The following is a 14,394-nucleotide window of genomic DNA, read 5'->3' as shown; positions in this document are numbered from 1 at the left end:
AGCACCTTAAAGATTTGTGCCTGCCTTCTGGACAACATCTCTAGATCTCACCCTGCTGAGAAGATGGCAGTCAGCTAACTTGAACAACTGCAGGTCTAGAAGGTATGTCCAGTGTAACTGCAGAGTATGTTCTCAGATTTAGACCCAGTGATGATAAAGTCATAATAGTGCCTGGGTTTAAAAAAAAGTGCAGGTTGTGGTGTGTATACCCTGGCTGTCCTAGTCTGTCCTGCTGGGAGAATTGTACTGTATTTTATTAGTCAGCGAACACTACAGCATAGAAACAGGCTGTTCAACGCATCTAGTTCATGCTTAACTATTAATCTGCCCAGTCTTACCAACCCACCACCAGACTGTAGCCCTCCCACCCGTGCAGCTATCCAAACTTTTCTTAAGTGTTGAAATTGAACCTATTTCCATTGAAATCTCATTCCACACACTCACCACTCTTGGTGAATAAGTTACGCACCCCCCACGTTCCCCTAAATAGTTCACTTTTTACCCTTAACCCATGATCTCCAAGATGTAGTCTCACCTAGCCTTCATTGGAAAAAGCCTGTTTTGCATTTACCCTGTCTATACCCTTCATAATTCTGTATACCCCTATCAATCTCCCTTTATTCTCCTGCGCTCTAGGGAACAGACCTAACCATTGTTAAATTGAAGCATCGAACCTATTCAATCTTTCCCTATAACTCAGGTCCTCAAGTCCTGACAACATCCTTGTAAATATTCTCTGCACACTTTCAATCTTATTTACATCTTTCCTGTAGGTAGGTGACCAAAACTGCACACAATACTCCAGATTAGGCCTCACTGATGTCTTATACAATTTTAACATCTCAATTACTACACTCTACTTTGACTTATGAAGGCCAAAGTGCCAAAAGCTTTCTTTACAATCCTATCTACCTGTGACACCACTTTCAAGGAATAATGGACCTGAATTCCCAGATCCCTCTGTTTAAATCCTCATTGCCTACTGCTCACTGTGCAAGACCTATCCTGTTTGGCCCTCCCAAAGTGCAACACCTCACACTGTCCACATTAAATTCCATCTGTCATTTTTTAGCCAATTTTTCTAGCTGATCCAGACCCCTCTGCAAGCTTTGATCGGCTTCCTCATTGTTCAGTGTGTGCCGCTGGTGTAGGGAATGACTGCTCAGATGGATGATGGGATGCTGCTTTGTCCTGGATCGTACTGAGCTTCTTGGGGGTTGCTGGGCTACACTCATCCAAGTGGAGGGGCATCCATCACACTCCGACCTCTGTCACCACAGAATATCCAGCCTCGGGCCTGTTCTTGTGATCACAGTATACATTTTGTTACTGGTGACTTCCACATTGTATTGTTGGTAATGGCAGATGAAAGGAAGATAGTTGAAAATGGTCACATTAAGGACACTGCCCTGAGGAACTCCTGCAGCCACCTCCTGACATAGGGACATTTGAGCAGCAACAACCACAATGCTGTAATATCCACGATTCGACAAAATTCTATCCATTTACATTTGACAGCTGCTTGCAACAGGTTTGTCTTCCAGACGACTCTAAAAGAAAAAGGAAAATTGTTAGGGAAGATGAACACACTGGTGTATATAATACATATTGTGCTTTAATGACGCAAACACGCGGAAATCTGCAGATGCTCGAAATTCAAGCAACACACATAAAATGTTGGTGGAACGCAGCAGGCCAGGCAGCATCTATAGGAAGAGGTACAGTCGACGTTTCGGGCCGAGACCCTTCGTCAGGACTAACTGAAAGAAGAGATAGTAAGAGATTTGAAAGTGGGAGGGGGAGGGGAAGATCCAAAATGATAGGAGACGACAGGAGGGGGAGGGATGGAGCCAAGAGTTGGAAAATTGATTAGAAAAATTTGTCTCCTCCTATCATTTTGGATCTCCCCCACCCCTCCTCAAATCTCTTACTATCTCTTCTTTCAGTTAGTCCTGGCGAAGGGTCTCGGCCTGAAACGTCAATTGTACCTCTTCCTATAGATGCTGCCTGGCCTGCTGTGTTCACCAGCATTTTGTATGTGTTGCTTGTGCTTTAATGATGCTGTTTTTTTGTTAGGTGTACATCCAATGTTGGGCTTGTTGGTCAACTTAAGCTCTAACATGTAGACTGGACGATTTAAAACTGCAATCACTTAATATAGATGGTCTTTTCTGGAATGAAATCTGGCTACAGCATTGCCATGTCTTCTATATTTTTTAAAAAAAAAACAGCATGGCTTGTGATTTAATGCTCAGAATCTGATCATCTTATTTTCCAGTTCTGAATGGCTGATATGAAAAGATTCTTATTCTCACTTTGCAGTGCTGCTGAGTACATCTTGTTTTTAACCCCAGTCCCTTCAAGGACATTGATTGGAAATGGAAATATCATTGTAAAAACAGTATTTAATTCATCCTCCATTTACAATCTGTACAACATAACGTCATTTCAGATGGAGACCTGAACCGATCTGACAAATCATCCACATTTCCTTAAACAGTGTGCTAATTTGTAAATGAAAGATGAATCAACATTGAAGACATCCTAATGCAAATTTATATTTTCATATTAGGAGGAAGGAGGAATTTCCAGCATGTCCCAAAACGCTCAGTTGCAGAATCCCTCGTTTTAGAAAACAGCAGTAGAAATGAGGCAAAAATACATTTTTACTGCAGAAACAAATCAAACAAGGTATAGAATAAATGATAGGAGTCTGATTTGGATCTGAATAATGCTTCCAGACTTCATAATTTATGAGATTAAATTAATAATGCATTAACTATCTGACAGCTTTTCATTAAATTAAGTTGTTGTGCAAAAAGAGACAACAGAAGCAATTTTCAGATTAGGCAAGATGTTTCAGTATATCATCCCTTAACACAGAGCCAATTCTTTCTTTATATCCACGGATATTAGCCAAATTTCACCCTTCTTGAGGGTAAATTTCAATAATAGGTGTGATATTTTTCATCTCTTGTGCACTAGTTTATTTCACTGAAATGTGTAGAGTTTGAAGGTTTAAAGATTATAGTACATCTCTTTCTGTAGATGCTACCTGACCTATAAGTGTTTCCAGCACCTACAGTTTATTTGATTTGCACCACCAGCTTCTGTGGTGACTAGAGAGCAGTTAGGATAATCTGCACAAACCATGGAAATGGTAGTTAAAGACATAAACTGATTGGGTTCAAAGGATTACTTTTAAAATCAGTCTTAAAATCACTTTAAGATTGATTGCTTTCCAACAGTTAAGCACCACAGCTGACGTAACTCTACCAACATTATCTTCCAACAGTCACAACAATCAGACTGACCATGACAGAAGCTTTCGAATCCTCCCGGAAGAATGATACATCTTCAGCAGAGGCCCTGATCCGGTCTTTACCACCTCGAGCTTGTACTGAAGTGAACACAAACAAAAAAAAACTGTAGAGCAATGATACAAATATTTTGAAAGGCTTCAAAATGGTGCTTTAAGAATTTCTTTATACTTAATCAAGAAATTGGCAAGAAGTGGAAGACTAATGGACAAATACACTGATACATCCAAAAAGTGATACCAATAAACCTCCTAATGTCAAATCAAATCACTGACTTTACAAATAGTGCCAGACTAGAAAGGAAGTAGTGTTAGAGTCAATGCTGGAGAATGAAGCTGTGAACTTAGGAATAGTGACCATAGCGATAAAAGTAGTACAGATAGTCTAAACCGGGGGGAGGACAAATGGCTGAAAGGCAGTCCAGTCCTCTGTTGATTACAGTTCAGGAAGGAAGACATTTTCAGAGACAACTACATGGAATGCGCTGGAAGAATTGTCATCTGCAGCTAATCTGTTGGAGATGCAAGACCATATGACATAGCAGCAGAATTAGGTTACTTGACCCATTGAGTCTGCTCTACCATTCAATTATGGCTGATCCTTTTTTCCCCTCCTCAGCCCCAGTCCCCAGCTTTCTCCCGTAACTTTGATGCTGTGTCCAATCAAGAACCCATCAAGCTCTGCCTTGAATACACACAACAACCTGGCCTCCACAGCTGCCTGTGGTAATAAACTCCACAAGTTCACCACCCTCTGGCTACAGAAGTTTCTCCACATCTGTTTAAATGGATGTTCCTCTATCCTGAGGCTGTGCCCTTTTGTCCTACTCTGTCTAGGCCTTTCAACATTCGAAAGGTTTCGATGAGATCCACCTCCATCCTTCTAAATTCCAGTGAGCACAGACCTAAAGCTATCAAACATCCTTTGTAAATGGAAGACAAGTGGGAAGAGGAGAGAGAGAAAAAAATGTAACGCTGGAATGGAAGTAGAGTCCAAGTTGGGCTTTGTTTGGCCTCTTACACTGTTCAAACACAGAGGTCAGAATTCTCTGATTTAGCGTCTGTCAGCATTTTCTTTTCATTTCCAGTTTCTAACTCATGCAATACTCCATTTACATCATAACTGTTTTTCTTTTATTTAGAAAAAAGGTGAAACTGGAAAAAATTACCCCAACTTAGTAAATATTTGAAAATTGGAATCAAGTCAGAGTTGAGGCAGTTCTTCTAAATGCTTACTGGAACTGAGAATACAGGGTTTGCCTAAACCAAACAGCAATGTTCAGTGTTCCTCGTGAGCTTCAAACTTACAAGAGAATGCTTGAGCAGGTGCATTAGAAGTTAACAGACTGCCATGAAGCTCCGCAAATCCAGTATAAGAATTCACTGCTCTCAGATGATAGTCACCGTGGTGGGCACCCTATAAAGAATGGAGGTATTAGCATCCGTTGGACCCCAAGATGGAAAGAGTGGGTGGGAAGAAGGAAGAAAAACCACGTACCAAATCATGAACGGGTCCTGCCATTGACTTCTGCTCCTTCAACTTTATCGCTGCTCCTGTTCCCAACTTTGGCAACTCCAATAAGTCTTTGTGGCCTTAAAAAAAAACACATTTGCAAGTTAACAAGATTTATTTAATGGTTGCTAATAAACTGACAATATAAAAGAAAATGTTAGTATAATGCATGCAACTTTGAAACGTTTCTGATCTGACCTCACACACCAATGATATCAGTCTAGGTATCATCGACTAGAGTGTAAATAGAGATGCATATTTAAAACAGTGAAACAAATTTTGATATGAAATGTATTTTACACATTTCTGATTTAATATTCTAAATTTGCATGTTTTAATCCATACACCGACTCTAATTAAAGTAACTGATTTCTCACTGAAGACCAAGCAATGATCGGTATTATCAATTCCATGTTATGGAAACCTTTCAAATGTCAAATCTAAAGCCAATAAAACTTGCTAGTTTTCAGGTCACCATAAATCAGATGACATTGCCCGATATCCTGTTATAGACATGGAGAAAATACACTGCGTGCTCTGGATTTCATTGAGTTGCAATAGTTTTAGAATTTAACACAGGAGGCTTGCAGTACAGCATGGAAACTCCCAGCCCATTGTCGCTTTAAAAAGATCCCTTGGACATGAGGCACAGTGCGACGAAGGGCATGTTTCTATGCTGCAACATCTCTGATTCCAATAGTTAAGCAAGGAAATGTTTGGAACTGCTGACAAGCCAAGCATGGATTGGAGGTACAAATCTGAGACATTCAAGAGGATATAGTAGTGTTACTGAACTGGGGAAACAGAGTGGAGCAGTAGTGCTTTAACTCAAAACACAGGAGAAAGAGGGGCAATAAAACCAAGGAGAGTCCCAAGCAATGCACCAACAGTGAAGTCACCTGCAAGCAGAAGTCCCACAAAGTTACAGTGGTACAGGAGCTCAAACCTCTACATTGGGTTTTGTTCCACAGGTCACTCAGAAGTCCTGTACTGTTCCCAATACTGATATGTTGATTTCGCAATTCGATAGCCTGCATGAAGCAATCGTCCAAATCCCTTTGCCCTTTTCTGATTCTTTCACAGGTTTCGTTACTGGATATGGTGGCTGTAGTTAATTCGCCTGCTGGCAGAGGTCCTTTTGTTTGAAACTGGTTGTCAAAGTCATGCTTGGCCCTTGGGTTGTATTTGGTGCTTCGGTCATGGCTGCTACCAGTATCAGTGCTACTCTCAGTATCAATGAAGGCGTGATTGAAATATCCTTCCATTTCAAAGCAAGCTGTGGTGGGAGTGTGGCAACAGAAGCTGCAAGCAGGATGACAAGGACAGCAGCACATCTCTTCAGGTAAAGCACAAACAACTTCTCTATACTTACCAACAAAAGCCCCAAATTCAACAGAACTCCCGTCAGCATCTACATCAGTTTTAACTGAATCGACCGAATTAGGCACAAGCTCCAATTGGCTTGAGCCACTTGGCTGAGATGGAGTACTAACAAAAAACTTGGCAGACGGGGAGGAGAGATTTGGTATGCTATGGAACGACTGTCCTGGCTTCAGGTCACTGGTCAAAGACTGAGTTTTCCCAAGGCCAATGTGGCTCCGATGCCGAAGTTCGGAGGACGCTGCTGCTTTGGGTAGTAAGGCACAGCTGGAGGATCCAGCCTCGCGAATGTTCTGTTCATTCTGCTGGGAACCTGAAAGCAATTCCTGACCAAACTTTCTGCTCAACACCTCCTTTTGGGAAGGGTTGATATATTCCTGAATGAAACCGTCCACACAGACAGAATTGCCAGTGTTCATGCCTCGCTGAGGAAAAGAAGAGCCAAAGTATCTTCCAATGCTGTGTTTTTTCAATGAGGTTTTTAACGGAACATCAGAAGCGTTCTCTCCCAGATTTTTTGAAATGCTGAGCTCACGAGTAATCTCGTTGTGCACCTCTGTGGCCTCAGAAGCTTTTTGAGCAGTCAGTGCTTTCAATGTATCCACTGTCAGGGCTGAAAGGTCCTGCAAATGGCCAATCTGACTGTCCAAGGTTTGCAACGAACGCTTTATATAATTTACTCGGTCACCTACTTCTTTTAATTGGATGGACATATTTTCAACTCTAAAGAGAAAGAGAAGCAGAGAATCAGCTTCATTATTTCACACTCAACTAGACAATTGTGAAGATTATGTAATGTCTCAGATATATAAATTGCACCATTTCCTCAAAAATACCTCAATGTTTAGAAGATCTACAGACACCAAATTTTTAAAAAAGGTGGAAGCAAAACCTGGTCAAAGAGGACTTAAGGAGGATGTAAAAGCAGATAAATGGTGGCGGTGGAGCAGAGACTGGTGGTGGTTTCCGCACAAAATGAGCTCTAGGCCTAGATGAGTAAATGTACAAATAAAAATGTGGCAAAGAGCAAAGCTTATACAACATTAAGGATTCAATGGAAGGTTGGGGAGGGTGCTTGCATGCAGTTTCATCACAGGAAAGTCATGGAGCTAAAGCCATAACCAGAGAATTCAAACATGGATACCCCCACTTTAAGGTAAATCAGCAGAACAAGAGCCAGAGGTGAGCAGGATAAGGTGGTGAGCTGAGTGGTGGATGGGTCAGTCTCCTGAGGGAGAAAGGATAGCACTGGAACAATGAAGGAGGACTGGGTTTGGACAACACTGCAGGGAAGCTTGGACCCTGTATTGAAGATGATACAGGGTCAATAGTTCCAATAATCTCTGAGCAGAACAGATTAACAGTCTGGTTAAACAAGCAAGTGGCAGTGAAGACTGAAATCAATGGCGAGTTGCAAAGATGATGGGTTCCCAAAGTATAATGGAAAACAAAATCTCCTTGCAGGGTTAAGCAGAGCATGCTGTACTCCAAAATATGATTAGATTCAACTAGTTGGGTCAATCAATCTCAGCCTCCTGTTCTCAGTGCTACAGGACACGAGAAATACAAACTTGCAGTCCTCAGGAAATCTTACCAGTTAGGTTCTCAGTATTGTTTGCTGTGCATCAGAGTATATGAAAAAGGTACAACAGATGAGAATCATAATGTACATCAAAACCTATCTAGAATCTTTAAATAGTAAATAAGAAATTAATTACTGAAGTCAGGGCACCAATTTTTGAATTTCTCTGGTGGTATATTGCGATTTGGGAAACTGTTTCATTATACACAACAGGAAAATAGAATTCATTGCAGCAAGATAAACCTGAATTGGAGATCACTTTTAAAGTAGTTTGTATGTAACTACATTTCAACCACATTCCTTTATTGTACTGCATGCTTTGATCATGAGATGGGCAATCAGCTTGAGCAGACTTGTGTTAGTGGTTAGGGTTAGAGCTATTATCGAAATGGTCAATTTTCAGGCAATGAAACGAGTCCCAAATCAGTGCAGGCAAACTCCACACCTTTCTAACAAACTGCTCAACCCCATATGCCGTCCAGTCTTGGAGGCACATACAGTGGCAGGTAAAAGTTTGGGCACCCCAGGTCAAAATTTCTGTTACTGTGAATAGCTAAGTGGGTAAAAAATGAACTGATTTCCAAAAGGCATAGAGTTAAAGATGACACATTTCTTTAATATTTTTAGCAAGAAAACTTTATTTCCATCTTTTACAGTTTCAAAATAACAAAAAAAGGAAAAGGGTCTAAAGCAAAAGTTTGGGAACCCTGCATGGTCAGTACTTAGTAACACCTCCTTTGGCAAGTATCACAGCTTGTAAACGCTTTTTATAGCCAGCTAAGAGTCTTTCAATTCTTGTTTGGAGGATTTTTGCCCATTCTTCTCTGCAAAAGGTTTCTAGTTCTGTGAGATTCTTGGGCAGTCTTGCATGCACTGCTCTTTTGAGGTCTATCCACAGATTTTTGATGATGTTTAGGTCAGGGGACTGTGAGGGCTATGGCAAAACCTTCAGCTTGCGCCTCTTGAGGTAGTCCATTGCGGATTTTGAAGTGTGATTAGGTTCATTATCCTGTTGTAGAAACCATCCCCTTTTCATCTTCAGCTTTTTTGCAGTCGGTGTGATGTTTGCTTCCAGAATTTGCTGGTATTTAATTGAATTCATTCTTCCCTCTACCAGTAAATGTTCCCCGTGCCACTGGCTGCAACACAAGCCCAAAACATGATCGATCCACCCCCCTGCATAACAGTTGAGGAGGTGTTCTTTTCATGAAATTCTGCACCCTTTTTTCTCCAAACATACCTTTGCTCATTGCAGCCAGAAAGGTTCTATTTGAACTTCTTCAGTCGACAGAACTTGTTTCCAAAATGCATCAGGCTTGTTTAGATGTTCCTGTGAATAGATCCCTATAGATTCCTATTCCCTTTTGAATAGATCTTTTTGGCCGCAATGAGCAAAGGTATGTTTGGAGAAAAAAGGGTGCAGAATTTCATGAAAAGAACACCTCCTCAACTGTTATGCAGGGGGGTGGATCGATCATGCTTTGGGCTTGTGTTGCAGCCAGTGGCACGGGGAACATTTACTGGTAGAGGGAAGAATGAATTCAATTAAATACCAGCAAATTCTGGAAGCAAACATCACACCGACTGCAATAAAGCTGAAGATGAAAAGGGGATGGTTTCTACAACAGGATAATGAACCTAATCACACTTCAAAATCCGCAATGGACTACCTCAAGAGGCGCAAGCTGAAGGTTTTGCCATAGCCCTCACAGTCCCCTGACCTAAACATCATCAAAAATCTGTGGATAGACCTCAAAAGAGCAGTGCATGCAAGACTGCCCAAGAATCTCACAGAACTAGAAACCTTTTGCAGAGAAGAATGAGCAGAAATCCCCCAAACAAGAATTGAAAGACTCAACTGGCTACAGAAAGTGTTTACAAGCTGTGATACTTGCCAAAGGAAGTGTTACTAAGTACTGACCATGCAGGGTTCCCAAACTTCTGCTTTGGACCCTTTTCCTTTTTTTGTTATTTTGAAACTGTAAAAGATGGAAATAAAGTTTTCTTGCTAAAAATATTAATGAAATGTGGCATCTTTAACTTTATGCCTTTTGGAAATCAGTTCATCTTTAACCCGCTTAGCTATTCACAGTACAGAAATTTTGACCAGGGGTGCCCAGACTTTTGCATGCCACTGTATGAAGGAGGAAGCAACCCTTGAACCTGGAGCCAGAGCATACCTGGCTCATGATCCAAGGACCAATTTCAACAGCAATTGCCAGAAAAAAATCTTCCCTTTGTCCCAATTTATGTCTTTTTTCATTCATGTTTAAATATTGTTAAGTACTTAACATTTTCTACTTAAAGTTGAATAGCTTTTCCAAAGTCTGTAAGCATCAGGGCTATTTAAAAGTGACTGAAATTAGTGAGAAGTTCGACAGCTGGCAAAGCTGCCCACTAGGGGTGCACCATGCGCCACGCAATCTGCAGCATGAAGCTCTATCAGGGTTCTCCCGTGCAGAGTCCAAGACACAACTGGGCTGCATAGGACATGCCTTGATGGGAATGTAGGGTCATGACATGCATGATTCTGGCCTGGATCCAAAATGAGATTTTGAGATGGTCTTAATCTCCCTATTATCAGGGCTGCTAAAGAATCTGTGCAATTTTGTGTAGAAAACGTTACACCCAGCCAGTGAACACCTCAAAATGGATTATTAATCTATCATCCTTGGAAGCAAAAAGGCAGCTAAATTTGCCAAGATATTACTAACTTCATATTTACTGGAATATTTGATATGCTGGCTGCTACATATTACCAAACTGAATCGAATCTTTACTTTTAAAACTGCTATATATGGTTCTAAAAACCTAAATCCTACCTTTCAGAAGTCACTCGGATTCGTTCCTCACTCCCTGAATGAAATCTATCCTCTTTCTCATGGAAGTACTTATCCACACATTGTTCTTCAAAGTCATGCAACTTCTTCTGATCATCCTCACTGACAAACAGTTCTGAAAGACAGAGGGGCACAGGAAACTTGGAGCGTACAATGTAAAGCTTGTCTTGCACCCTGGTCATACAGGTCACATCATTACACTGTGCCCTGAGCTAGAACAAGGTAAAACAGTAACAATGCAGAATAAGGTGCCACAGCTACACAAAGTACAGTGCAGGTAAACAAGTGCAAAATCATAAAGTAGACTGCCAGGTCAAGAGTCCACTACATTGTACAAAAGGTCATCTCAAGAGTCTGATACAGTGGGGTAGAAGCTGTCCGCCAGAGAAAGCAGGATCTCCCAGTGGCCACACATTTTAATTCCACATCCCATTCTGACATGTCTATCCACGGCCTCCTCTATTGTAAAGATGAAGCCACACTCAGGTTGGAGGAACAACACCTTATATTCCCTCTGGGTAGCCTCCAACCTGATGGCATGAACATCGACTTCGCTAACTTCCACTAATGCCCCACCTCCCCCTCGTACCCCATCTGTTAATTATTTTTATACACACATTCTTTCTCTCTCTCTCCTTTTTCTCCCTCTGTCCCTCTGACTATACCCCTTGCCCATCCTCTGGGTTCCCCCCCCCTTGTCTTTCTTCCCGGACCTCCTGTCCCATGATCCTCTCGTATCCCTTTTGCCAATCACCTGTCTAGCTCTTGGCTCCATCCCTCCCCCTCCTGTCTTCTCCTATCATTTTGGATCTCCCCCTCCCCCTTTCAAATCTCTTACTAACTCTTCCTTCAGTTAGTCCTGACGAAGGGTCTCGGCCTGAAACGTCGACTGTACCTCTTCCTAGAGATGCTGCCTGGCCTGCTGTGATCACCAGCAACTTTGATGTGTGTTAATCCATGATAATATGAGTACATATTTTAATGTCACATTTTCTGCATATACCCAGCTTGGTTTACAGATTAGACAAAATCACTAAGGATGTATTACACACATCCTTGGAGATTGACGGGGGGGGGCAGATATGGGGTTGTGGGGGCCAGGAGTCCTACCTCCCTGAAATGAGTTTTTGCAGGGTGGGATGTCTGCTTCTTTACTTTTTCTTTCCTGTCCTGAAGAGTCTCTCTGTTTATTCCTCTCCACAGATGCTGTCTGAGCTGCTGAATTCCTCTAGCATTTTGTTCCTTGTTTCCTCTAACAGCTCATTCCATATACAGATCACTAACTGGGTGAATAAGTTGACCCCCAGGTTCCTAGTAAATCTCTCCTTTTACCTTAAACCCATGTCCTCTTGTTCTTGATTGCCCAACATTGGGAAAATGACTGCACATATTCACCCTCATGATTATGACCCTCAATTTTATATCGCACTATTAAATCATCCCTCATTCTCCTACGTGCCAATGAAGAGTCCCAACCTGTTCAGCCTCTCTCCATAACAATCCCTTGAGTCCCAGCAACACCCTCGTAAATCACCTTTGCACCCTTTCCAGCTTAATGGTATCTTTCGTATAGGAGGGCGACCAAATCTAAATAGCTCACCAACAATTTGCACAATGGCAACACAACTTCCCAACTTCTATACTTAATGCCTTGATGAAAGCCTGCGTACCAAAAGCCACCTTCACCACCTTGTCTACCTGCGACACCACTTTCAGGGAGCATATACTCTTACTAGTTGGTCCCTCTGTTTTTAGAACATTCCCCAGGGCCCTCACACTCACTGTGAGAGTCCTACTCTCATTTGTCTTCCCAAAATGCAAAGCATCACTGTTATTCAAATTAAATTCCATTTTTGTTTTGCAGATCTACTAATGTGAAGATGTATGAAAATATTTTAATGAAAAGGAAAACAATCATGCATTGAGAATATACTGATCAAAAGTACTACAATCAACCTGCAGCTGAAACAAAAGAGGGGCAAATTATTTGACTAAGTGTCAACATTTATACGTTATAGAAAGTCAGAGGTGGACTTGTACAATATTTATTAAAATCAATTTTACTCAACAGAAATCATTACAATGGTATCAAACATGAAGTAGTCAAACAATCGTAGACCATAGGATAATGCTTTTCAGCAACCAATATCCTGAAGACACGCCTTACTTGGTCTGCCTTGACCTCGGTCACGTTTCCTTCCTTGTCGACAAAGGTGAGAGATTAACAAAGCAAAGTGGCTGAGGAGAATGAGAGGTGGTGGTAGCACTGGCTTTTCATGATATGCCATGATAAAGTGGTACCGCTGGTATTTCCACACAATGTTTGAAATGGCCTTCACTTGGAAATACACATTGCTAAAAAGAATAAAAGAAAGTTACTTACAAACTTTGATTTTACTGGGGTTACTCCAGGCTAGGACAAACTAGTTAAATAGATTAACGTCATTTAAAAAAATTAAAGGCATTAATTATTGAGAACTCAAATCTTACTGACAGATTAAATGCTTATTTTCAGATCATCCTTCCAATCAAGTATCTGACATGTGCATCCCCGCCGACAGCTTCCTAGCCGCTGCTCCTGAAATTCTTTTTGTATCTCACTACTCACACCACGCAGTTCAAATGTCTTTTTTTTAAGCTTAGTGCCAATTTTTCCCTTTTCAAAGCGTTACATGCATTGAAAAGCTGCTAAATGGAAACTGTTGAAGGTATTATGCACCGCACTACATGTACAAGTTGCATTCATTTAAAAAAATTCCACATACAAAAGTGACTAGGGTTAACCAAAAACGCTGCTAAAAAAGGGCTCTGACTTTCTCACAGAGAACAGGATTACAGAGTGTGTGACCATGGTAGCTATGAAAGGCCATCACAGCAGGGTGAAGTGAACATCCTGAACTGCAATGAGTGTGTTGTACATTGTTACTGTGATTCTAAGGGCACAAGTGTGTACTGACGAGAATCTGGATGGCCACAGTCACAAATGAAGATATTTAAATTTATACAAGAAATTAAGTGTGCTCAAAGTATAAACAAGAGATTCTGAAGATGCTCGAAATCCAGAGCAACACAAACAAACGCAGATAAGCAGGTCAGCCAGTATCTATAGAGTCAAAACACTACACCATAGAAGCAGGCCCTTCAGCCCATCCAGTTTGTATTAACCATTAATCTGCCTAGTCCCACCACTGGCCTCCATACCCCTCATAACCAAATTTCTCTTAAATGTAGAAATTGAATCTGCATTCACCACTTGCATTTCACATCCTCACCATCCTCTGAGTGAAGCTTCCTTTCCCGTGTTCCCCTTAAACCTTTCACCTTTAACCCACGGCCCCTAGTTCTAGTCTCACCCAACCTCAGTGGAAAAAGCCTGCTTGCATTAATCCCATTTATACCCCTCAATTTTGTGTACAATAGACAATAGGTGCAGGAGTAGGCTATTCGGCCCTTCGAGCCAGCACCACCATTCTCTGTGATCATGGCTGATCGTCCACTATCAGTATCCAATTCCTGCCTTCTCCTCATAACCTTTGATTCCGCTATCTTTAAGAGCTCTATCCATCTCTTTCTTGAAAGCATCCAGAGACTTGGCCTCCACAGCCTTCTGGGGCAGAGCATTCCATATATCCACCACTCTCTGGGTGAAAAAGTTTTTCCTCAACTCCGTTCTAAATGACCTACCCCTTATTCTTAAACTGTAGCCTCTGGTTCTGGACTCACCCATCAGCGGGAACATGCTTCCTGCCTGCAGCGTGTC

The 14,394-nt window shown here is 41.5% G+C and overlaps 1 protein-coding gene across 4 annotated transcripts in view; it reads right to left on the bottom strand.

Moving 5' to 3' along the window:
- Positions 1 to 14,394, bottom strand: part of trpm7 (transient receptor potential cation channel, subfamily M, member 7) — a 149,466-nt gene that overhangs the window by 14,964 nt on the left and 120,108 nt on the right. For 2 of the 4 annotated variants that reach the window (XM_063066289.1, XM_063066291.1), the window contains 7 exons: positions 12,802 to 12,989; positions 10,617 to 10,749; positions 5,779 to 6,935; positions 4,818 to 4,912; positions 4,628 to 4,736; positions 3,315 to 3,400; positions 1,510 to 1,550 (listed from right to left, as the gene is read on the bottom strand). In XM_063066289.1, the coding sequence (XP_062922359.1) occupies positions 1,510 to 1,550; positions 3,315 to 3,400; positions 4,628 to 4,736; positions 4,818 to 4,912; positions 5,779 to 6,935; positions 10,617 to 10,749; positions 12,802 to 12,989 (1,809 nt within the window). The remainder of the gene's footprint in view (positions 1 to 1,509; positions 1,551 to 3,314; positions 3,401 to 4,627; positions 4,737 to 4,817; positions 4,913 to 5,778; positions 6,936 to 10,616; positions 10,750 to 12,801; positions 12,990 to 14,394) is intronic. The other 2 variants (XM_063066292.1, XM_063066293.1) reach the window with 1 other exon arrangement.

The sequence above is a fragment of the Mobula hypostoma genome, chromosome 13, assembly GCF_963921235.1.
Source record: "Mobula hypostoma chromosome 13, sMobHyp1.1, whole genome shotgun sequence".
In the NCBI taxonomy this organism is placed as follows: Eukaryota; Metazoa; Chordata; class Chondrichthyes; order Myliobatiformes; family Myliobatidae; genus Mobula; species Mobula hypostoma.
The sequence above is the reverse complement of the archived record's forward strand: the minus strand, read 5'-3'. Positions and strand labels throughout refer to the sequence as shown.